The sequence below is a fragment of the Mustela nigripes genome, chromosome 15 (assembly GCF_022355385.1).
Source record: "Mustela nigripes isolate SB6536 chromosome 15, MUSNIG.SB6536, whole genome shotgun sequence".
Classification (NCBI taxonomy): domain Eukaryota; kingdom Metazoa; phylum Chordata; class Mammalia; order Carnivora; family Mustelidae; genus Mustela; species Mustela nigripes.
The window spans coordinates 83,983,266-84,008,928 of NC_081571.1; the positions used below are offsets into that span (position 1 = coordinate 83,983,266).

At 52.3% G+C, this 25,663-nt stretch overlaps 1 protein-coding gene across 2 annotated transcripts in view; it reads right to left on the reverse strand.

The window, feature by feature from the left end:
• The window catches only part of TUBGCP3 (tubulin gamma complex component 3), a 65,841-nt gene that overhangs the window by 31,399 nt on the left and 8,779 nt on the right, over nt 1-25,663 (reverse strand). For both annotated transcript variants that reach the window (XM_059377515.1, XM_059377514.1), the window contains exons 2-11: nt 24,114-24,221; nt 20,146-20,213; nt 15,863-15,940; nt 14,176-14,393; nt 11,983-12,155; nt 9,928-10,046; nt 9,159-9,284; nt 8,189-8,257; nt 7,515-7,647; nt 6,721-6,887 (exon numbers count right to left, since the gene is read on the reverse strand). In XM_059377515.1, coding sequence (XP_059233498.1) covers nt 6,721-6,887; nt 7,515-7,647; nt 8,189-8,257; nt 9,159-9,284; nt 9,928-10,046; nt 11,983-12,155; nt 14,176-14,393; nt 15,863-15,940; nt 20,146-20,213; nt 24,114-24,221 — 1,259 coding nt within the window. The remainder of the gene's footprint in view (nt 1-6,720; nt 6,888-7,514; nt 7,648-8,188; nt 8,258-9,158; nt 9,285-9,927; nt 10,047-11,982; nt 12,156-14,175; nt 14,394-15,862; nt 15,941-20,145; nt 20,214-24,113; nt 24,222-25,663) is intronic.

Sequence of the window (25,663 nt, forward strand, 5' to 3'; positions counted from 1 at the left end):
ACGAATCTTCTAAGAACTCGCCTATCCTGCATGTTCCACGTAAGCGAAAGCATCCAATGTGTGTGTGACCTTCTGTGTCTGGCTTGTTTCACTCAGCCTCATGTTTTCAAGGTTCGCCCATGTCACGGCATCATCCCAGTCTCACTCCTTCTACGGCTGACAACCCGTTCCAGGACACGGACAGACGGCGTTCCGCCGGCCCACGCATGAGCTCCCGGACGCTGGCCCTACTTCCGCTCTGGACTCCACGGTAACGAGTAGCACTTCTGTGATATCCCCGTACGGGTTTTCAGTGACTGTGTGTGCCGGCTTCTCTTGAGCACTGGGGACAGCCGGGTCCGCGTGGGACCTCCGCAGCACCGGGAGCTCCGTGCCCAGCGGCCGCAGCACTCCGTTCCCACCAGCACTGCGTTAGGCTCCAACTTCTCCGAGTCCTCACCGACACTTGTCACGCTCTGGCTTTTCTTTCTTCTAACACCATCCCAGTGAGCACGCGCGCCGGTACCCAACCGTGGTTCCCCGTTCACACTCCGTGACGAGCACGCTTCCGTCTTCTCCTGTGCTTCCTTAAGGCCGCCTGCGGATCTTCGGGAAGATCTCCGGCCTTGGCCCATTTCTCTACTGGGCTGTTCATCTTTGTGCTCGAGTCGGGACAGTTCTTTACACACGGGTGCTAGACCTTTACCACGCAGATGACCTGGAACATCTTCTCCCAGTCTGTGGGTTATTTTTTCACTTTCTCAATGTCTTTTGAAGTATGTAAGTTTTTAATTCTGAGGAAATCAATTTATCTCTTTTCTTTTGTTGCTTAAGCTTTTGGTGACGCATCTAAGACACCATTGCCTAATCCAGAGTCACGATTTATACCTGTGTTAACCTCTAAGAGCTCACAGCTGTCCGTGGGAGATGGACTTTGAGTTACTTCTTATGTATGGTACACATCTGAGGTCCAACTCGCTCTCTCGCGTGTGGATGTCTGGCCGTCTCTGCACCACTGCCAAAAAGACTCGTCTTTCTTCATGAGTGGTCTTGGGGCTCTTGTTAAAAACCAACTGAACAAAAATAAATGTGTTCATTTCTGGAATCTCAATCCTACCCTCTCCACCTACCCGTCTATGCTCAGGCCAGGACCACAACTCTGCCTGCCGTGCCTTGTCTTATGTTATGCAATCAGGACGTGTGAATCTCCCAACTTTGGTGGTGGTGTTTTCCAGAGTGTGTGGCTCTCCAGGTGCCACGGACTTCGTTCCACAGGAAGGACCAGCCTTCCTATTTCTGCAAAAAGGCCAGTGAAACTCTGATAGAAATGATGCTCGATCTGCAATCATTAGGGGAAGCACTGCCGGCTTCACCGTACGCCCGCTCCCGACCCGGGAACACGCGCTGCCCGCGCTCACGGTCTGCGTTCACGTCTCCCCGCAGCTCTGCGGCTTCCGGTGTGCCCTGCTTCCAGCTCCTCGCTCGAGTTTCTCCCCACGCGCTGCTCAGTCCAGACACGATCACACAGGGATTACTTTCTTCATTTTATTTTCGGTGTTTATTTCAAACATATAACAAAGTGACCGATTTTCGTGTGGATACTGCACCCCGCTCACACGGAAAACGTGTTTATCAGATACATGTCATGAACACTTCAGTTTTCTACACATAAAATTTTGTCATCTACGACAGATATTATTTTATTTCATTTCCAATCTGAGAGTCTTTGTTTTTTAACGGTTATTCCCCTGTCTAACTGCCCTGCCTAGAGCCTCCGGTGCAATGTTAAGTAGAAGTGGGGAAACTGGAGCCCCTGTCCTGATCTTGGGGCTGGAGTGCACACCCTTTCACCGCTATGGTGTTACCGTCAGTGTTTTACAGATGCCCTTGATGAGGTGAGAGGCTCCTTTCTATTCCTACTCTGTGATGAACTTCATCAAATGCATCTTCTGCATCGACTGGGCTGTGTGTTTTTCCTTCACTTTTATCAGGATGACGTGTCAGATTACGTTGATTTTAATTATGCTGAACTACCCCTGCATTTCTGGGAGAAGTCTCACGTGCGTAGGGTGAACCATCCCCCGCTCCAGCCCATTTTAGTGCTCTGTGAGGACTCCTGCAACTATACCCACGAAGGACACTGGTCTGCAGTCTTCCTGGGTTGTATTTCTCGGGCGTTGGGCTCACACTAATAGTAGCTTCACAAAATGAGTTAAGAAGTGTTCTTTCCTCGATTTTCTGGAAGACTTCGAGAAAAATTAATGCTAACTTTTTACTTATCTGGTAGAATTCGCCAGTGAAGTCATCCAGCCCTGGCTTTCCTTTACTGGAAAGTGCCCAAGACTTTGCACTCAATCTCCTTACTTGTCGTAAATCTGTTCAGATTCTGTTTCTGCAGGACTTGGTGCCGATGGTTTGTGTTTCTAGGAACTCTCAGGTTTTATTAACTGCAAATGACTCCGTTTCTCCACTTTTGGAGGTGGCATTTACAGGATACAGAATTCCTGAATGGCAGTTTTTCCTTTCGGCGTTTTGAACGTGTCCCCTCCCACCCGCTGGCTCTCATGCTTTCCGGGGAGAGATCAGCTACTGACCTACTCAAGGACCTTCTCCGTGAGGACACGTGTGACGCTTCTAAGGTTCTCTGTCTTTCCACGGCTTGATTACAGAGTGGACTCTTGTGGGCCCTGGTGAGTCTTCCTACTTCAAGTTCCTCAAACCAGATTACCCGTTAGCCTACCAGCAGGCACCTTTCTTCTTCTTCTTACTCAAATCTGTTGTTGAGCCACTAGCGATGTTTTTTTCATTTCAGTTACTGTACTTTTCAACACCAGAATTTCTTCTCTGGGTCCTTTTTACAATTTCTGTTTACCTACATTTTGTGCTTTCTTTGATTACAGAACGGAGCATTTCCATATACAGGTACTTAATACACTACTTCCGGAAGAGCGGTCGTAAGACTCCCTTAGAGCTACTTACATTAACCGTACACTTGAAGAAATCGGATTATAAAACTAAGTTGTAACTCCTTACACAGATGAGGGAAAATGAAACGACCCAGGAACTGAAGAGACAAAAATACTCAAATTTTAATCATCTAAGGATCAAACACACAACGCAACTGTCTAAATAACCAAATTCTGATGGTAAACATATTATTTTAAGCAGAGAAAACCTTCCCAAAATTAATCGAAGACTTGAACGAACATTTACAAACGTGTGGTTCGACAGGAAGCAGAGAAGCCAGAGATGACCACGAGCCACAGAAAGGCCACAGACATCTGAGGGCCAGCGGGTCCTGACTTGACCTGGTGCCCTCTCTCTGTTAATTACAAGCGAACGACGTAAGGACGCGTATGATGCGCCTAACTCGCCCTCCCACATCGGCACAACCCACGGGCCGGCACCACCACCGCATGCGCACGGGAAGGCTCGGAAGCGCAGGCCGAGCCGCCTGCCGGGACAGAGCGCCTTGAGAGGCTGATGCGGAGCCACGGAACTCCAGGACCGATCCCTGAGGCTCTGCCCAACAGTGGTGAAGCAGCTGAGTTGCAACAAGACCCACTGCTAGGCGGTGGGAGCCCACCGGCGTCAGAGTACCAACCACGGCAGGCCCAGAGCCGGGAACGTCACACACTTTACGTCCAGAAGGATTCATTTTAGCTCTGTCAGTCACGATGCACTTTGAGAAATCCCAGCGGCACAACCGTGAAGCAAACAAGCTCCTCTGGGGCGTGACGGACAGGCTGGGCAAAGTCACCAGCGAACGAAACCCTTGCCGATCCTCAAGAGCCCAAGCCCTTCCTTCTCTCAACTCAGACCCCAAATGAGAATACCAGGAAATACAAAACCTTTAAAAAAAAAAAAAAAGGTAAATCTACTTAGTACAAGGTCAGTACTCAGTCTAAGGAGCATTTTGTACAGTCCTTCCGACGTTTCTAGAAGTGTGAAATTATACAAACAGAAAAGGATGTAAGAAACATTTTACCCATGAGGCCAGAACTGAGCAGTTGAAGTGATCGTTTTGCTAATCCTAATACCGAATTCGACAGGGATGCTTACTCTTTAAATAAATAAAACCCACCGTTTACCTTCTATATATTCTGTGCAACAAGAGTTCTCCAAAATGAGTGACCCCACGTAAGCTACCCCAGTCTTAAAGCATTTGCTTCTGTCTCACCCCAGTGAGTCCTTGTTCAAAGACAGCAGAGAAAACGTCGAGAGGAAAGTACGAAGTCTGCCGGACTCCATCTCATTTGCCGTCAGTCCTCCAGTGCCACAATGAGTACCAACAAAATAAACAAGTAAACAAGCCCAAATCACACCAAAGGCAGACAATTGATAAGGAACCGGCGGTACTTCAGAGCCTATTTTAAAAACACAGATGTATACGATGAATCAGTGGTATAATTAAGGACACCTTGAAAACCTCACTGCTACAAAACGCAAACTAAATTATTCTCAAGAAAGACAAAAGTATTACAAATTAGAAATGAGGTACTAAATTTAAAGAAGATAATTAGCCAGTCTGTGGCTCTGACTTTAATGGGTGGCAATACGTATGTGCCAGTAGGATCCAGACGATACCCACCCCAACCTCCGAGAAAATCAAGTTCATTAAGTCATCTGGCAGCTACTAAGAAAATGAGAATCACCCAAATTCATATGGTTTATGTATTGATTACTAAGTGGAGAAGATGTGGAATATAAATTCTTTATTAATAAAAAGGGACAATTTTTCATCTTTTTATAATCTTAATTTTTCTCCCTATATAAATTTTTTATTTCTGTATGTCATTACAAGAAAATCTTGACTCTGTTTTATCAAAGAGTGAGATTAAGTCCAATTTCAGTAAGAATTTGGGAACACCTCTCTTTCCTGTTAGGTGCTGTGCGCTGGAATGTGCTATATACGGCAGATGTGGCAAAAGGAACATTGGGGGAGGGTCAGCAGTTGAATCTGTGACTCTCACAACTTTTAAGTCTGAATAACAGTCTTAACAAAACCGTTTAAAAAAATAATTTTAAAAATGTAATCACATGGGGTGCCTGGGTGGCTCAGTGGGTTAAAGCCATTGCCTTCGGCTCAGGTCATGATCCCAGGGTCCTGGGACTGAGTCCCGCATCGGGCCCTCTGCTCAGCGGGGAGCCTGCTTCCTCCTCTCTCTCTGCTGCCTCTCTGCCTAGTTGTGATCTCTGTCAAATAAATAAATGAAATCTTAAAAAAACAAAATGCAATCACAGACCTAAGATATCCAAATACATAAAACCATCCTAAGATTCAAGTCTAGAAAAACAGACAAATCTGCTAGGAAAATGGGAAACAGTAAGACACTAGAATAAGAACAACTCATGACCATGAACACTGGCCCATCTCACTAGGAACCAGTAAAACGCATCATAGGAGAGGCCGCGCATCACGCCCTGGAGCAAAAGCCGTTCCAAGATGCGAGTGGGAGAGCTGAGCGGGGCGGTGGGGAGCAGCAGGAACCACAGAGGGCCGGGGCGGGGGGACGGGCAGCACCACCCCAGAGCTGGAAAGATGAGAACCAAGACTGAAAGGATGTCCTCCCCAACAGTGGGCAACGCCCCCTCCCAGGGCCGACCATAGAGAACCGGCCAACACCCCTCCCAGGGCCGACCGTAGAGAACCGGCCAACACAGAGAGAGGCACAGGAAAGGATGTTCTTTCCAAGGCTGTTTAAAAGGTTGGCAACAGCGAACACCAGCAGCCGCACAGAGGAGCCACTACACACAAGCGGGAAGTCCACATTCAGTGTGCGCAGCAGTACGGCACGCCGGCAGCGCCGCCATGGAAGGGGCCGCGGGACACGATGAGCCGCCCACGCCGGCACCTGCGGACGTCACCCTTCGTGGGCTCCGCAGCCAGGCCTGTCTGCAAAGGCCCGTCTCCAACACCACTATCAGGAAAAAAGGCGCATGATGAGAAGCTCATGACCGCTCCCACCAAGTTCATCCATAAGACGCTAGGTGAGCCCACGAACCCAGGACCAGGGGGCACAAATCGCAGGCACCCCCACACTCCCCAGCACTCCCTCCACCCCACGCACCCGCTGCCACGACCCCTTCTGCCCGTGATCCTCCCCCACCGCGGTCATGAGCCCCAGCGGCGTGTCTGCAGGGAAACCGCCCGATTCTCTCCGGAACCCAAGGAGGGCTGAACCGCTTCACGCATGTCAACGGTGCCACGATCCTTGCGAGGCTGCTGGCCCGTCGGAAGGGAGCGGCACTGACGAGGGCTGGGAGTGGGCCGTGCCCCTCCTCCTCCAGGTCAGAGGAGGATCTTACCACGCGGTCCCGCGGGGCGCACGGTCCTCGGGAGCACACGTGCAGCCTCCCCGCAGAATGGACCGGGCCTACACCACGCAGCAGGAACGCAGATTCCGTCACCAGCACTGCGGGCACCGTGGGGCCCCAGAACCCATGATGCTGCCCGCGAGGACGAGGGAAGGTCATGGGAGACCCGGTCCCAGTCCCGTGCAGGGGACGGACCTCCCGAGCTTCCCACCGTTAAAAACCGGGCGCTAGTTCTCCGCAGAGCTCCTGCAGCGCTGCATGGAGGGAACCGGGGTTCCAAGCTCCGTGGACACGATGCGCGGCGCTCAAAGAAGCAGCCTGGCCTCCTGGGGAGGGGAAGGCCACAGCCACAGGGAGCAGCCCAGGAGGGCGCGGGCACCACTGCCTCTGGGAGCCGCCCCGAGGCCAGAAGGGGTTCCTTACTTCGTGGTACGTGTCCTCGAGCTCCCCGTCGTAGATCCAACGGTACAGGAAACTCAGCACGGGGTGGGACACCAGGCTGAGGATGTGCTGCACCAGCGACCTCACGTACGGGTCTCCTGTCTTCGTGTACGCGTGCACGGCGGAGGCCAGCTCACCCCCTTTCCTTCCTGCGGAACACATGGAGGACACCCAAGTTGCGCTCCCTGCACACCCCACGAGCGCACCCTTGCCGGCACACGCTTCCTCACGTGCCTCACTCAGCCCTCCCGACCCTGGAGACGGGGACTCTCTGCGCCCGCGCATGACAGCCTGAGAGAAAAGACAGAGAGTTCTTGGCCAAGGTAGCACAGTGAGGAAACGTGTTGAGAAGACAAGCAGAGATGCAGACCAAGAGCCCAGGAGAGGCCTCGGCCAGACGTGCACGCTTGAGAGTGTGGGACACACAGTGGGAGAGCCCAGAAGTGAGCCAGAACCTCAGGGAGAAGAGACCCCGGGAAAGGCTGCCAGGTCGGAGGCAAGCAAGAGAGGCACAAACATGTATAGTTCCAGCCCGAGGACCACGAAAGCCTGAAAGACTAGGCCCTCCTCCTTCCTTCACGTCGATGAAACACTAAGCTTCCACAGATGCAAAGACAGGGCCGTGTTCGCAGCTGGTTATCCCCCTGCAAGTTATCTACGAGCCTGGACGTGACCGGCGTACGGAAGGACACACACGAGCAGGCACTAAACAAACGTAGATGACGTTCCCCAAAACCCTCTTTGACGTAACAGAGGTCCGGGAGACGCAGAACAACCTTGGCAATGGTCCACCAGGGCCGCCAGAGTCTTCAGTCTTATCTTGGGGTCGTACGTCCACACCAGCAGGCGCCGGAGGGTCAGGCTACTCTCAAGGCCCAAATTCACACCCTGGTCGTCCTCCAACTGCAGCTGAGAAACCGCAAAGACGAAACGTGTAAGTACGAGCCGCCAAATGCGTCCATCGGTTCTCAATCCACGTACAGGGAGCGCGAAGCCAACGTTCCTCTGCGAGAAGACCAGCCCCTTCAGGCTCCTAGAGATGCGTTTACGCGGGAGCCGGAACCCTGACAGCGAGAGCATTGGCCTCCAGAAGACACTGGAACTTCATGGACAGCCACCCCTTACGAATATCAGTTTTATCTTTTAAAAGTAATTATGAAAGGGCGCCTGGGTGGCTCAGCGGGTTAAGCCTCTGCCTTCGGCTCAGGTCATGATCCCAGGGTCCTGGGATCGAGGCCTGCATTGGGCTCTCTGCTCAGCGGGGAGCCAGCTTCCCTCTCTCTCTCTGCCCGCCTCTCTGCGTACTTGGGATCTGTCTGTCAAATAAATAAATAAAATCTTTTTATAAATAAATAAATAATAAAAATAATTATGAAGAAACTTAAAAATTCTATGGAGTTGCAAGTGTGTAACACTGCAAATCACAAAGACATGAAAAAGCACAGCTTACCTGGGAATGGAGAACAGAGAGCAGCCGGTAGTACTCCTTCAGCTCCTGATGCAAGGCAGCACAGAAACTCTGCGGGAAAAAGCAGGTACCATGAAGCACGACCCCGTCCTCACGTGCCACACAGCCTCCCACGCCAGCAGGCGTGGAGTGTGCAGCCGCCGGGGCTTCCACCGTTCAGGTGCGCTGCAGGGTGAAAATGTTGTCGATGGGCCTCCGCAGCTAATGTCAGGGATGTGTCCCGCCTCAGCACAAACTTTGCAGAATAGAGATGTAAAACACAGATGACAGCTAAAAGTATATTCACTTTAGACAATAATCCCTCAGGATTATATTCCTGCCAAATCTTCAGTTAAAATCTGTTTCTCCAATGTTTTTAATTAGCAATATTGGAAAACTGGCAACTCCACGTTCCTCCCAATTTTTCACTGTTGCTGTTTTGACACTCATCTTCCACACCTGCATTATTAAAATCTTCGTTGTACATCTGCTATCTCAAACACTGCAAAGGTGACAAGTCAGAAGCTGTAAGAAAGACCTTCCCTTAGTCCTGAGACAAGAACTTTCTGGAACGAACTCTAGGATATAAACCGAGGCATACTCAGTGGAACGAACCTGCAAAGGGTAAAACCTGTTTCTTTAAACATCAGCCTCCACACCTGTGTGCATTTTTGAAAGTGGCCCGCAAGCCGTCACGTGGGGTTTACTTTAACGCGTTCACGCACTCTCCTGCGTTCACACTCCACCAACAGCGACCGCGAACGACACGCAGCGCTTGCTGATCTCTGTGCACACACACTGTGGTCTCCGTTGTCCAGAGTGGACCGTGACAGCTACAATGCTCTACTATCAAAACTTCTCTATTTGAAAAGAGACGTCTTTCTAAGAATTACTTTCACAACAAGATTTTAAGTACACTAAGTACTCCCCAAAATGGACGGTGTCCTAAATGTTCTGGCAACGATGAACATACCTGACCCACAAGTCCGAATGAGCGGTCCAGACTCCTCTGGTCGGTGTATTTTCTGATTTTATTGTGTAACCATCCCAACTCCGCAAGTCTCACTGCCGTATCCCTCAAAGATCTACTCAGGTTTGCCTAAAAGGTAAATATATCAAGAGTTGAAAGTTAACACTAGAATTTCAATTATTATTGTTCTCAATCATTTGTACTTTCAGTTAATTCTTAGGTTCCAACACACGGAACTTAAAAGTGACTAATACACCATCAATAAAGACAAAAAGAAATTGTGGGACACAAAGGCACCAGGTGCCGGCAGGGAGATAAAACCTCTCTGTGGAAGTGTGAGGCTCGAGGGGCACCTCCCTGAGGGGTGACTGGAGCCCCCAGAGCGGCCTGTGCCCTCAGCCACCTCTTCCAACAGCCGGAAGCTGTAGAAGGCTGTGGGACAGCAGGTTCTGGAAGGTGAATGCAGGTCAGAAGAGGCACCTTATCGGGAACCATCTGTCTACAGCTGAGATGCCAAGCCGTACCAGCCCTTGAGGGCCTCTTGGACACCAGCACACAGGACGCAGGGGGCAGATGAGGAAGAAGGTCCCAAACACGAGCCCGCGAGCCCACGAGCACACAGGGAACCGGACACTGGGCCCTGACCACGCAGCCGACCGGCAAACCGAGCTCCGGCCCAGTCACCCTACCCCACCCCGTCACAGCTCCCGCCAGCCTGGCGGGCTTCAGCCTCCGCTGCTCGCGCGGGGCCGGCGGGGGCCGCTTCCTGCACCTTGGCCTCCACCGTGTAGCGGTTCTCCGCGCTGCTCATCTTGATGTTCTTGCCGTCTATGCCCTGGAAGACGTACAGGATGTCTCTCACGAGCGCTGCCTCGGTCACTTCCGCAGCACCTGAAAGACGGTTTTCGTAAGAAAGTAATTAGCAAACAACACATTTTAAGTTGGAATAAATTTTAGGACGCGATTAGTTTTACATTATGCATGTGCAACCACACCAAAATTTTAAAACCAAAAAAAAAAAAAAAAAATGAGCCAACGATGGAAAAAGTATGAAGTTCTAAGAAACAAGAATTCTCTAAAAAGGATATGGAGAGAAAGTCTTAAAAAAAAAAAAAACACAAAGGCAGTGGGGCACACGGCTGGCTCGGTCGGTGGAGCATCCTCTCTTGATCTCGGGGGCGTGTGTTTGAGCCCCACACTGTATACAGAGATGACGTAAAAATACAGTCTTCAATAAAGAAAGAAATGAACACACAGCAGCATGTGGGGACCTAATACACAATCCAGGAGCGACACACACAAGAAGGAGCAGCGCAAGTCCATCAGGGAGACGGGTGACGCTTTCCTAAGACGGGCGTGCAGAGCTGGGGGCTACCCAGCGCGCAGACAGACACAGGTCCGTCCTCAACCACATGAAGAGGAGTGGAGAGAGCAGCGAAGTTAGGATTTCCATGAACCCTGAACAAAACTAAGTCAGAGTTCAGATGTCACCCAATGGCTAGGAGGCAATGCCCAGAAATTCAAGTCATCAGTGGGAGGAAAAATGCAGCATGTATACAGTCCAGGTCAGCCCTCCCAGAACCAGGGCAGAGAATCACAAGGTGAGGACAGGTCCGTATCTCAGTCGTGGAGAAAATACTCCGTGAGCATCGGCGACCTCAAACTGCTGGTAGTACTATACAAGTGTCACCCACCTGTCATTACGGACCACTCTGTCTACTTCTTTCCATCGATTACCATGAGAGAAGTAGACACACCCAGCTGTAACCGCGGGTGTCTGCGCCCTGTAGGGCGCCTAGTTTTCCTTGGTGTATCAGACCAGGCGCACACACACTCGGCAGCATTATTTCTTCCTGAAGAACGGGCCTTTCGTTGTTACGAACGTCCCTCTGGCCCTGGCGACACTCCTGCCACGGCCTCCTGCCACGTGATGTGCCGACGAGGCCACCCGTCTTCCTGCGGTCAGCGTCTACGAGATGCATTTCTTCCAACGACCTGCGTCCTTACATTTAGAACACATCTCTTCTGAGAGTGCGTAACTGTCTCCACAGAGTTTCACGTCCTTTAAAGGAAGCGTCTAGTCCGTCCACACTGCGTGAGGCCCCGGACGCGTCCGGCTGCACCTGCCGCCGCAGCTGCCTGCCCCTCGCACGTCCCTCCTGCTCCTCCGGACTGACCGGCAACACCGTGACACCTTGTCATGTCAGCTTTCACATTACACAGGCCTGAAGAGATCGGAAGCCACGGCCAGTGAGCATCGGAGAAGGGCACTCTTCCCGTCTGGGCGCCAGCCGCCCAGCCAAAGCCTCCCAAGCCGTCCCGTGTTACAGGACGGACAGAGGCGGGAAGTGCGGCTGCACAGGCCGGGCTCCACGCTCTGGGCCGTGTTCCCAGGTGCACCCATGACACCCCTGGCCCTCGCCTTCTCCGTAAGCAAAGACAGCAGCCAGAGGGACTTCCGAAGCTGCCGGGGACAAGCGGACAACGCAGCCCATCCTCTGTTCCCAGACACTCATGTTCTGAACGCTGCTACTCACACGGCTCTCTGGAGAGAAACTCATTTCTTTCGGGATCTAGTGGCGTTTTAAGACCCTCCATATAGCCACTTAACCATCAAATAAATCTTCAAGAGGTTTCTCCAATGTCCCAGGCACTGCCAAACCTCCCAAGGCACGTGAGACGATACTTTGACTCCGAGCCTCTCATCATGAGAACCCCCACCACTCGACAATTGTAAGCAAGGACTCCTCATCAGTAGTTTAAGATGAGGGAAGCATAAATTCTAAATATGCAAAGAAAATCTACATTAAAGTCTATGCTTACTCACCACCTGCGTCCCCTTCCCTCCTCGGTCTTGTCATGTTGCGAGAAACCGCGTTCGGGAGACCTTTTGAGGTAGTGGTTTGTGAAGAAGGCTGGTTTGCAGTCAGAGTCCACGCGAGACGTGACCCCAACTGCTGCCGCAGACCGTCCCCTACTCCGGGCGCATGATGAGGCTGTCTGAAAGAAGAAAGAGCATTTCCTATCTCCAAACACCGGGGCTGCTCACTCGAGAGACAAACCACTCCTAGAAATTCTGCTTGTATTACTATATCGGATTCTGTAATGTTAGAAATCTGGGCTGGGCGAGTCCATCAGCTGATCAGTCCGGGGGCTCTTTGGGGCCTTTAGGCTGGCATTCAGGCTCTTACTGGCACCTCCCACATACTTCTTAGCGTAAAAATCAAAATCTATTTGGCTTTTCTTTACAAACACGTAACATACATTACTGAAACCACTTTGAAATTCGCACCTAATTTTGACTTCAAACTTAACCAGCAATGGGCAGACCCCAGGAGTTAAGCGTCGGGAGCGCTGCCCTCTCTCTGCATGAGCACTCATCTCCCAGCATTTGCAGTGTTCAACACAAAACAAAATATCGCAATTTGCAATTAATTCCAAAAATGTACAAATGTAAAGTCAAAGACAAAAGCAAAAAGGTCAGGACAGCTTTTGATGATTTGGAGAACAAAGCTGTTCTGTGAGGGGGCGCTTGGGGGGCTCAGCCGATGAAGCATCTGCTCCAGCTCAGGTCATGATCCCAGGGGCCTGGGATCGAGCCCCGCATCGGGTTCCCTACAGTGGAGAGTCTGCTTCTCCCTCTGACTCTGCTGCTTCCCCTGATTGTGCTCGCTCCCTCTCACTCTCTCAAGTAAGTAAAATCTAAAAAAAATAAAATAAAAGCTGTACTTTGAAATTCTAAAAACCCAACAGCTGATTTCTGAGGACGTATGTTTTGACACTTGCAACGAAAATACCACTTCTCAGGACTGCAGCACACAAACGAGCCTCCACAAGGCAGACTGATTCACTCGGTGCCACGCGGACAGCCCCATCTGTCCCCACTGACGCTGCGAGCAGTGAACAGCCCTGTCTCTTTTCTAGCTTCAGTGGGAGAAGTCCTCCATAGTACTTGTCCAACTACGACCTTTAATGCAGTTCCAGATTTAAGAAAAAAATTCTGAAGGACCGTTTCAGTTCACAGTTCTCTACACAGTTTTTTTAGTATCAGGACAATTATTTCAAATTCTAAAGCAAAAGTGACAAAGTCTGTTGACTCTTTTAGCCAGAATACACGTCAGAGAGTACATCTCCAGAACCTCTTCTGCTATCTTTCTGGAAACCAGACGGCATGTGTAATCCACATGTGGTGCGCACGTTCGAGGTTCTAGGGCCGTGAACCTAACCATATTTCCATCACACATGAACTTCCCAGGAGGCCACGGTCATGCGGAACACACGCAACCCCGACTCTCTAGTCACTGGTCTGGAAAAATACCCACTTTATGACAGTCAGCTTTAATGTGGTTGCCAGGAAGGAACCATGCACAGAAACACGTAAAAAGACAAGAAGAGCAAAGTTTTGAGTTTACTACTCTATGAGCAGCGGTTCCACTCCCAAGCACAAACTGTGTCCCCAAAAAACATGGTGAGATGTGACAGCACGCCGGCCGCGCCCTCCTGGAGCTCCCCCTCAGCCCCGTACAGCACCGGGCGCCGTGACACCCGGTCCGCAGGAGAGCCCGGCACTTGAGGACAAGACAGCTTTATTTTAGCATAACTTGTCTCTTCAGTAATTCAGCAAAGAGAACAGCACGCCTCAGTGAAGGGGCCGATACCCATGGAGAGGTAAGTGCGGGAACACAGCAAGGAAATGTCTGCGAGTCACCGCACAACGACAGGCCCGTCCTGTCACTCTTCTGCCCGGCCTCTGCTAACACGTACTTGCGTTAACAGGGTGAGAGCAGACCAGACATCGTCACGGTCAACCACAACTAGAAGTGCAAAGAATTCCCACTGAAAACAGTTTTTGGAAAGAATAAAATCCTAGGAGGAAGCACATCAGATACAGTGCCTAGAACATTCACGGCACACACGAGGCTCTACAGAGTTTCAGTGAACACACAAAACGCCTGATCAAAGTCTGAGGATTCTTCCGTCTCTACTGGTTAAGCGATGTGCGTGTGCAAGCTGGATTTACCCTGGAAGGAGACACTGTGGCGTTGGGGTCGGGCCATTTAAGGCGTACACACTTATGCTGCTGACGCCACTGCTTCCCAGGCTGCCGGCGCTCTGGGCCGACTGGGTGCTGCGGTCCTGGTAGTTCAGCGGCAGAGTCTGAGGCCTGGCGTAGTAGTAGGGAGTCGAGTGAGCATCTCTTGGTAACGCTTGTGCAAATAACGCGGCATAGGCGGAAACCTGGAAAGGAAATCCATTAAGAAGAGAGACACAGGGGGGCACCTGGGTGGCTCCGTGGGTTAAGCCGCTGCCTTCGGCTCAGGTCATGATCTCAGGGTCCTGGGATCAAGTCCCGCATCGGGCTCTCTGCTCAGCGGGGGCCCTGTGCTTCCCTTCCTCCCTCTCTGCCTACTTGTGATCTCTGTCTGTCAAATAAATAAATAAAATCTTAAAAAAAAAAAAGAATAGAGACACAGGGCCGCCTGGGTGAATCAGTTAGTTCAGCATCCGACTCTTGGTTTCAGTTCTGGTCGTGACCTCAGGGCTGTGGGATCAAGCCCTACATTGGGCTCCACGCTCGGTGTGAAGTCTGTCTGTCTCTCTCTCCCTCCCCTCGCTTCTGTGCTCTCTCTCTACCCCTAAAATAATTAAATAAAATCTTAAAAAAATACAAAAATTACAGAACACTTCCCAAATCCATAAAGATAACATATATTCAGATGTTGGTTCTGTAATCAAGTTGGTACTCAGTAGCAATAATTTGTTATACTCTGAAACATGGCAGAACCGACTCACTGCAGAATGTTTTCTAAACTCCAAAACTGCCACATGGTCTGACAACTGAACACATTCTACAGAATCCAAGCACACTAAAACCCAAATGATTACTCAAATGTGTCTGCAGGGGTGGCACTACTCTAAAATCAAAACGCGCTCGTTACTCACACGGAGGCTTTCGACACAGAGAGCCCCCCCAGGAGGCACGCGGGTCCTGCAGTAGAGCAGCCCTCGCAGCGGACACCGTGGGCAGCCCGACAGCTCTTCTGGACACCGCACAGGCCACAGACTGAGCCCGCGTGACAACACAGTTCACACGGGCAGGACAGTTATCAATGCTCGTGATGATATGTGAAGACCCAAGAAAACCTGAAAGGCCTCTAACCCACACAAAACTGCGGCATGCTCCTGTCGGTAACCTGTGAAAACCGTTTTCCCGCTCTCGTCCACGGACACGGTCACATCTGAGGAAACGACCCAAGTGCGGAAAAGTGAGTACCCGCTCTAAAGAACGAGGGGCACCTGGGGACTCAGGGGGTGAAGCCTCTGCTTCAGCTCAGGTCATGATCCCAGGGTCCTGGGATAGAGCCCCACATCGGGCTCCTCTTCGCCCAGTGAGGAGCCTGGCTGTCCCTCTGCCTGCCACTCCCCCTCACTGGCTCTCTGACAAATAAATAAAATCTTTTAGGAAAAAAAAGAGAAGAAAATCTCTTGGCCTGCCATGAATGCCAAGAAAACTGGACAAGTTGTTTATTCTCTTATCATTTCCTTAAGCACAGAAGCCAATTCCTGTCAAAACTTGGTATCGCTGTCCCACAAGACCCTGGGATCTCGGCCTGCCTTGGCCCCTCCCGCCCCCGCGCAGGCTCCACTCCGACACTGAGCGGGTCCGAGGAAGACAAGGCACGAGCTGCGGAAACAGAGCCTCTCACCTTGTTCGGCTGCTTGCGCGGATCTTCACTAAGGCTTAGCAAGAGGTAGAGAATTGACCATTTATTTTTCAAAACTCCCTGTTTAAAAAGAAAACATTACAAGAACAAGTTAGCACTACTTTCCAGTTTTACCTACCGTTCTCCTAAATTACATTTCCGAACTGGAAACGCGTTCTTTTAATTCGCATGATCCCGAATCTAAGGGCGCTCATTTTTCAGGGATCGCCGACAGCACTGCCCACTAAGTAGGGCTGGAAATAGCGCTCTCGAGGGGTCCTCCCCCGCTGAAAACGATTCCGTAGTCCCTAATGAGAACGTTTGTGAACCACCCTATTCCGGATTCCAGATTAACTGCAGTTCCCCCTTAGAATAATTTTTAGAATAACCAACTTCCTAAACATAGCAAGTATTAAAAAAATGCCATCAAAGAACAGGTGACTGCTTCCCACCCCACCCCCACGAAGTGCCACTGGCCATAAAAGAGCATTGCAGGAAGAAAGAAAAAGCACCTGTAACGCACACACTGTAAGCCTCAGCATCACGCACACCTACACCCAAGGTCCTGAAGGAGGAGCTGCCAGGACAAGCTCAACGCCAGGTTTCTGCGGGAGGCCGCCTTCGGGAGCTCATTCGCTCCCAACAGTCTCTGGCCGCACCCGGACGCCCCCGTCAGCAGCAGCCCACCCTCCATGTGTTTCTTCCCGGATTTACAGAGTGCTTCTCCTCTATTCATACGGCCTTACCTTTGGATGCACAAGCTGGAATACGTAAACACCTTTTCTTTACAGAACTGCAATGGCTATGTTCACTTTACACAAGTTCTTCATTATAGAAAATACGCCTTGGAAGTTTCGTAAAAGAAAAGGCTCATCTCAGGTATTTAACTTATGATCTAACTTAAAAAACTGATTTACTGGGCTGCCTGGGGGGCTCAGTGGGTTAAGCCCCTGCCTTCGGCTCAGGTCGTGATCTCAGGGTCCTGGGATCGAGCCCTGCATCAGGCTCTCTGCTCAGCGGGAAGCCTGCTTCTCCCCACCTCTCTTACTGCCTGCCTCTCTGCCTACTTGTCATCCATCTGTCAAATAAATAAAACTCTTTAAAAAAAAAAAAACTGATTTACACATAATTTTCCAGAAATAATAAGCTCACCAGCCCCAACAGTCCTCACTCTGGTGGCAAAGAGACAAACCAGCAGAGGCCCCCTGGTGGGACACAGAACATCTCGGACCTGAGGTGGGGGTCACAAGTGGCCCAACGCTTACAAAAGGACCCCAGAGAGGACAGGGTCTCCTACAGAAACGGGCGACACATGCAGAGGAGGGAGCAGGACGGCCTTTTCAGGGAAGCGGACACGGATGAACCCGGCTAACGCCAGGCAGGAGCATGGACACTGGGAATGGAATGAAGCCTCAGACAAAGGGGTCTCCTGTGTGGGACCAAAACGTGGGACAGCAGGAAGCCCGCAACGGCCTGACTACACCTGCCGACAGTCCCTGGAGGCTGGACTGCGGAGACAAGACGAGATGCACAGGAAACTGCAGTCATTCGGGAGGACTATGACAAGGACAAGTCATTCGGCCAAGGGCAAGGCGGGCACACGGTGACCCAGCATCTACCCAGACAACCTTCACAGCCCCGTGCGCAGGCCCCGGGCTCGGGGACCCCACGGACACAGGAGCAAGGCCTGAAGCCCGTCTGCCCGCGTCCGAGGGGCCGCTCCTCACCGGATCCCATCTCCTTCAAGGGGGCGGGCAGTCAGCTAAGGGCGCTGCCGCCGCAGGAAGCCCAGGGGGACGTCCTCCACTCACGGCCTCCTGCCGTCGGCGCACCCACGTGGGGACACGGCTTCACTCTTCGCCTCACAAACCACAGAGCCAGAGGTGAAAAGCTAAGCGACCTCCATCCCCGAAAGCTGGGCTGCAAACCGAGGCCTGCCTGACTCCCGGGGGAACGCGGAGAGGCCCGCCTGCACGGAAGCGCGAACTAGCCCTGGGAGGCCGCGGAAGGGGAGAGAAGCGGCGTCAACGTGACACTCAGCTTCTGGCTGCGCCTTAACAAACCAGGTCAAACAAAGGTCCAAAAAAGGAAAATGCAGAGGAAAGAGCAGGGTGAGCCTGGACAGCAGCGAACGGCCCCGGGGCTGTGAAACAAGAAATACAGAAGGGCCCTTCGGTGCGGGGGAGGGGCCCCCCCAGCGGCGGGGGCTTTGGGAAGGCAGCACAGGCTGTCCTGGTGCAGCACGTGTCCCAGGGTGGACCCACCGCCCTGGCCTGGAGAAACCGAGACGACACACAGGGCACAGCAGAGGAAGCTGTAGAAGCGTATGGAGCTGGGCACCAACACCCCAGCAAGTGGCGCCTGTGCAGGAGGCGCCCCTGTCAGCAGAACAGCCTGAGGGGCGAGCGAGGCAGGGCCCTGCAGAGGGGCGCGCACCGCAGGGAACGCGGGACCCCCACCCGCAGGCAGGCCCGAGGGGCTGGAGGACGCCGCTCCCCAGAGCCAGGGAGCAGGGCATGGCGGTGCCGGGGCTGTTGAGCCAGCGCCAAGCTGCCGCCTGGCAGGAGTGGAGAGCAGCGGGGCTCACCGCCCGGAGCCCCATCAGCCCCAGGGGGCCCCACGCAGAGGCCCTCAGGCCCCCAGAGCCCAAAGCAGCGCACAGAAGGGGGGGCGATCCGCGGGCACAGCCTCAGACGTCTTAGATGCTTCTGACCCGCTTCAGGCCCTGCTACCTAGCGTCTGACATCGCAGGACCCCGACTCCGGCGTGAACCTCAGATGCACAGCCTGAGCCCAACGGCAAGAGGATGCACGAGGCCCGGAAGACCCGGAGGGACTTCAGAACCAGCGGCTGTGTGAAGCGGCTACTACCCGACGTGCAGCGTCAGGCAGCACTCATCCCTCCCGACCAACGTCACCCCTGCACGGCTGGCCACCGGCCAGCCCTGACCCTCCACCTGCCCTGTGCCACCCCTACCCCGTGCCCCTTTCTCCCGGCAGGCACCACGGCACACTCGCTGCGCCTCTAGCCAGCTCGGCGACATCGAGACTGCCACCGGGGAATTCCGGGTCCCCGTCCCCAACCTCACTCCTGCCACGCCCCGAGTCCTGCCCGCGCCTCACAGGACGCACAGGCGAGAAGGGCCCTCAGTGGGACGACGGAGGAAACATCGACGGCAGACGGGACGGCTGCTTCTCTGCGGTGTCCTCCTGACCAGCCTGGTTACGAGCGGTCCTGCCGCGTCCCGGCACCGCCCGTCTCCTTTCAGCCGCGCAATGAGCCCCGCTGCCTGGCTGTCAGCCCCAGGGAGCCGGCTGTCTCAACACTGTCTAAGAATGAGCAGTCAGCGTTCCAAACACAATTTTGGAAAACCACCATTTTAAATTAGAAATAAAGAGAGGGGTGCCTGGGGGGCTCAGTGGGTTAAAGCCTCTGCCTTCGGCTCAGGTCATGATCGCAGGGTCCTGGGATCGAGTCCCACATCGGGCTCCTTGCTCAGCGGGGAGCCTGCTTCCTCCTCTCTCTCTCTCTGCTGCCTCTCTGCCTACTTGAGAGCTCTGTCAAATTTTTTTTTTAAATCTTTAAAAAAAAAGAAAAGAAAACAAATAGAGAAACTTGAAAGACGAGTTCAATCTCTAAGAGGCTTAGGCACAACTCAGTAAAAATCACTGTACTCAAAGAGCCAAGCAGGAAGCTTCTGTGGCCTCTCTTCTCCGTGACGGGGGAGGGGAGAGCTACATGAGCTACACTTCCGTCCCGGCAGAACACAGGACTCTCACCCCCGGTTAATCTCTGCGTGTACAGGAGAGCAGAGGCTTCTGTTTAGGGGAAGAAAAGGTTTAAAAAAAAAACACAAATCACTTGTGGGCAAGTTATCAACATCCAATCACAAAATGTTCAAAATCAAAATTTTTTTCAGTTATTCACTCGAACAGCCCCGATCGGGGCCTGATCCCAGAACAGGAGCGCGGATCTAGAGGACCGGCACTCGGTGTGATGTGTGGTGAAGACTCGCACCAGTGTGCTCCCTCCCCACGAGGGAACGGAGCCCTCTGCCCCGGGAGCTCAGCCGTCCCTAATCCCCATGACTCTCCCCACACGGCTTCCATCGACTTCATTAGCAATGTGCCATTAAATCGATCTAAACCTTACTTTTAATGTTGGAAAGCTCTTAAGAAGCAAACACAATCTACTGTTAGCAGCCACCACTCAACGCAGACAAGTGGAACGCGGCGCCCAGCCCCCAGAGCGGCCCGCCGGCCGCGGCCCCGCAGGACATGCTGTACCTGTGAGTGTAACTTCCTGTGCAGCTCCGAGAACAAGGCAGCGTCCGCCTCCCGTCTTTGCCGGATAACTGGAAAGTGAGCACAGAAAAGGAGAAGGTTAACCGCGTACACCGGAATCCGTCTACGGTCGTTTCGCCCACGGAAACAGGTAACTGACGTCTGCAAAGAATCCCGAGCTTAAGAGTCGAAATAACTCGCCAACAGGTGACGTTCCAGCTCTGCAGACTCAGTCCGTGCCTTTAATCTCTCTGACATTTGTAAATCTGGACAACACGAGGCTGCAATCAGAGTTTACGAGAAAGTTGGCCGAAGTAACAGAATGATGGGACCTTTGGGTTCTATCTGCAAACATCAACAAGCGGTCCGGTGAGGCCGAGGACAACCAGTTTGACTCCTCAGCGACTCCCTGGAGCGAGACGTAGGTGAGAACGCCATGGCAGTGCTGAATCCAGACGGCAATGAGTGAAGCCTTCACAATGGCCTGACTCAGGACCGCACGCCGCCACTGTTTCTGCGGACACGGAGCAGACACCAGTAAATGTCTTCAGACGCCTGCGCTACACTCACTGGCTTCCTGGAAGCCAAAAACAAGCCAGGTGCCCGTGCTCTGATCCGTTCCACAAAGGATGAGGCCACAGGCTGGGCCCGGGCCCCGAGGGAGGAGACCCCACGCACCCACACCTGCCACGCCGCACACAGCAGCTGTGCGCGCGCCCGCCCCGGAAGAAGAGGTGCCACCTTCACCACCAAGCGAACAGCAGCAGGACTGCTGTCTGGAGATCTCATCAGCCAAGTTCACGGAGCTCTAAACGCTCCAACCGGTTTGCAGAAAGACAGTAACTGGCTTGCCGGCCGATCCTTTCTCATGCACATCAGCTGGGAATGGTTCTTGGTATCACGTTCCGACCTCACAAACCACAGACCAGAGGTTTTGTCACCCCTGTCCCACCTGCTCTACCAAGTTGTCCTAAGAGCAAAACTGCCTTTAAAGGGTATTGCTACAAAATGCTTTCAACTAAGATAATGCAATTAAAATTCAACTAATTTCCTTTTCAAATATACAAAAATACTCCAAATAAATACAGTCATTAATTTAAGCAAGAGATGTTCTTTCTATAGAATGAGACCGACACTAATTCACACATGCAAACAATCACAGAACAACAAAACTGTACATAACACAAATAAAAATAAACAGAACATTCACCAGAAAATGTTTTATCTGTCAGACTGCAAAATGAATCTTTACTTACAATGTACCCCACTCACTAATGTGAGAAATTCAGAAATCATTAGGTGTTAAATTTTGTCACACATGATCAGTTTTGCAACAGTATAAAATGTGCTACTGTTTTGTATTTTAAGTCCACCATATAAAATGGAAAATGACTTTTGTATTATTCCAAAGGACAGAACTACCTTAATTCAATCTACTGAAGACTGTACTCAAGTATCAAAAAGCTTCTATGTAAGATTTAATGAAACCGGGAAGTCCGTGGTGACCATGACACGAGAGAAACATCAGTAATACTGCACCGCCAGCAGCTGGGCCGCCTCAGACCCCGAGAGGGTGCTGACAGCGTGGGGTGCCCAACAGAGCAACGGCCACCTGGTGGGAAGAGGCAGAAAAGGCGTGCTGCGTCGACACACCGGTCTGCAAAACCGCAGAAGGTACACACACCCCAACTATGCACAACCACAGCTTTCTTCTTAAAGGAGATCCCAAGACTTCTTTGCAACATCCACTCCAGCAATGTCACTGCCTGTCCTGTGACTCTGAGTTCAAACTTTTTCTACTCAATGAGCCAGCAAGTAGGACACTAGTTTCAGACGTAGCACTCAACAACTCGTGGGCTGCGTACCACGCCCAGTGTTCATCACACCATGGGCCCTCCTCACTGCCCGTGATAAACTGGATTACGCGTTCGCACACATGCGCCCCAGGAGGCCTTGAGATGCGAATCTGCAAAGGGAACGGTCTGTTAACACAGTTCCTGATGGCCAGAGATGTCACTAATCATCCAAAATGGAAAATAATCTGGGACGCCTAGGTGGCTCAGTTGGTTGGACGACTGCCTTCAGCTCAGGTCATGATCCTGGAGTCCCGGGATCGAGTCCTGCATCGGACTCCCAGCTCCATGGGGAGTCGGCTTTTCTCTCTGACCTTCTCCTCGTTCATGCTCTCTCTCACTGTCTCTCTCTCAAGTAAATAAAAAAAATCTTAAAAAAAAAAAAAAAAAAAAAACCAAAATGGAAAATAATCTAAAGTCCGAAATACTAAAATCATCCGAGATGTGATAGTGTTACAGCTCCAGGAGAGCGGGGCTCTTATGTTCAGCTTTACAGACAAGAAATGTAAATAAAAATAAGATTTTAGGGGCGCCTGGGTGGCTCAGCTGGTTGGGCGCCTGCCTTTGGCTCGGGTCATGATCCCAGAGTCCGGGGCTCAAGTCCCGAATCAGGCTCCCTGCTCAGCACGGACTCTGCTTCTTGCTCTGACCTTCCCCCTCTCATTCCCTCTCTCTCAAATAAAATTTTTTTTAAAAAATAAGATTTTAGAGGTTAACAGCAGGATCAATCCTCCATTTGTGTCCCTCCCCTAAATAATACATTTCGCTCAGTAACACCAACGGAAGGGTCACTTCAGGGCTGTGCCGAGGAGAGGACGGCCAAGCCAAGGTACCCGAGTGGCACCACCTCGCCAGCAGGGCCGCCCCCCCGAGCTGGGCTCCACAGCAGGGCGTGCAGACCACGGGTCAAACGCAGTAAAGGACGCACCAGCTCGGGTGACTCATCGACAAAGAAGGGAAATCCTAGAAGGCATCATTACGGGTTTGCCAACGCTGAAGTCAGTCCGAAGCCCATTTCGTCCAGGCAGTTCAGAGCCAGGCCAGGCCTCAGCAGGGAGAACACGGTGACCTTCACGGCAAGGCCTGCTTTCTGGCAGCCGAAGCTGGGCTCGGACAGCCCGGAGAACCACGAGGAGCCGGCCTCCAGAGAAAAGCCACCCTCCAACGGGCACGAGAGAAATCTTCCTATGTGGACCACTCTGTGCAAAGCGCCGTCCCTCACACAGTGCCGGGGCCCCACCTCGCACAGAGAACAAACACGTCAGCAACCCAGAGCTAATAAAGGAAGAGCTTTCTTCTCGAAGGTAATGATGTCTACGAGAGCCTTCAGTACAGCTCAGAATGAAGATGCTCACAACTTCTACAGTACCAGAAGTCTGGATGCGGACAGCAGCAGAGGCTACTGTGCCGCTCCATGGCCCCTGGTCAGAGGGGGCGGAGGGAGCGCGTTAGCCCCACAAGCAGCAGGATGGCCCGGAGCTCGCAGCCAGCTTCATCGCCCGCACCCGCACATTCTGCTGGCGCGCCTGGGGCCACCTGGGGGCTCCCTCTAAGAGGCGTCTGACTCTTGATTTGGCTCAGGCCATGACCCCAGGGTTCTGGGATTGAGCTCCAGGTCGGGCTCTGAGCTCAGCCGGCAGCCTGCTCCTCTCCCTCTCCCTCTGCACCTCCCCTAATGCTCGCTACTTCAATTAAATAAATAAATCTTTGAAAAAATAAAAAAAAAAAAATTAAAAACTCTCTTGCACTACGTTCTAATAAAAGACACAATTAAGTTGTCCATATTTTTATTTAAAGATTTTATTTATTTATTGGACACACCGAGATCACAAGCAGGCAGAGAGAGAGGAGGAAGCAGGCTCCCGGTTGAGCAGAGAGCCCGATGCGGGGCTCTATCCCAGGACCTTGGGATCATGACCTGAGCCGAAGGCAGAGGCTTAACCCATCGCGCCACCCAGGCACCCCTTGTCGATGTTTTTAATACATGTTTTATATACACACTAACAGCACCTGTAATTACACCATGCCTGGAACCACACGTCTGCACACATGTGTATGTATACGCACGCACACAAGTTCAAAAATCCTACACACTGTGACACCGAAAAAAATACGTACGTTCTTTCTTGATTTTTTCCGCTACAAGAAATTCATCTCTCTCGACCGTCGGGGCGAAGTTGCTGCCGATGACGCGCACGGCGTACTGGAACTGCTGGGCCACGTCAGCTGCAAGGGAACAGGAGATCGCAGGTCACTGGCGCTCAGGGAATGCGCTCGCCGCCTGGCGTCAGGTGCGGACCGCGGACCTCCATGGAGCTCCCACCTCCCTCAGGTCTTCCCTGAGCGGACAGAGGAGCTCATAAGAGACCAAAGCACATGAATGAATAAAATACGGTCCCCGAAACCACGGAAAGGAGACGGCAGCAGGACCACAGTGTGAAGAATCCTAGGAGACAGACGGTGACCAGGGCCGGTCACCACAAAAAAGGAGCAGGTGGAGTTGCAGACCGAACGCGGCCCGTGAGAGGCAGGCGTGTCCCGGAGAACCCCAAGACATTCCAAGATTGACTGGATCCACAGACGTGGAGCACCGAAGGGGATCTTGAGAATCAAAGCACACTGGCACCCCGGATCGGGACGGCGGCTTAACCACAGACGTCTGCCTCCACTCCCGCCGAAAACCCCACTGAGCATCAAGAATTCTGTTTGTTTGTACAAAAGCAGAAACCCACGGGACAAAGGAAACAAGGCGGAAACCACAGCGAAAAGAAGTCAACCAGTGTGAGGAGCGGGAGGCTCCAGGTCCAGTGTCCGCTGGAGGGGGGCAGGGCACACGACACGAGTGCCAACAGGAAACCAGGGAGGCTCCAGAGAGGGGGACCTGCAGCCTCCCCCGCGCGGAAGGTGTGAGTGACCTGGGGCAGACGAGGTCGGGCGGGAAGTCCGGCTGGAGAACAGAGTCCCGGGGCCTCTGCCGCTTCCCGCTCACCCAGACGAGCAGGGAGGACCTCGCCCAGACAAACCACAGAGGATCTGGCTGGACACGAGGACAGCAAAGGACATGAAGTAGAAGCAGCAGACTGAACGACAGACCCCAGCCTCATTCCCAGGCCCCGGAGTCAACATCCTCACAGGGTAACAGCAGCAACAGCCCTACCTTTCCCTGAAGCACAACCACCCTGCAGGGCGCACCCCAACCTACATCCCCCAAACCACGAACACAACGAAACCCCAGACAGTCCAACAGGCACCATGGGCAACAATGCCTTTCCTCCATCATCAGAAAAATCAGAGGACGAGCAAGGATGCAGACCTGAGCAGCCCAGAACCAGGCAGGCCTTGCCAAGCCCCGGTGGCACTTACGGAAGTTTCAAACACACGGGGAACACTCACCAGGACAGACTAAGCTGGGGGTCACAGAACAAACCTTATTAAATACAAAATAACCAAAATTACTCTAGTGTGTTCTCCACGAGGAACAGAATTAAGAATTACACTTGAGATCAGTAACAGAAAAATCCTCCCCCGTCTGCAAGACAATCAACATGGCCCTACATAGCACGACAGCCAGAGAAAGTCTCAAAGAAAATCAGAAAACATCTTGAACTGAATGAAAATGGAAACACAACACATTAAAATATGTGGGGTTCAGCTGAAACAGTGTTTGG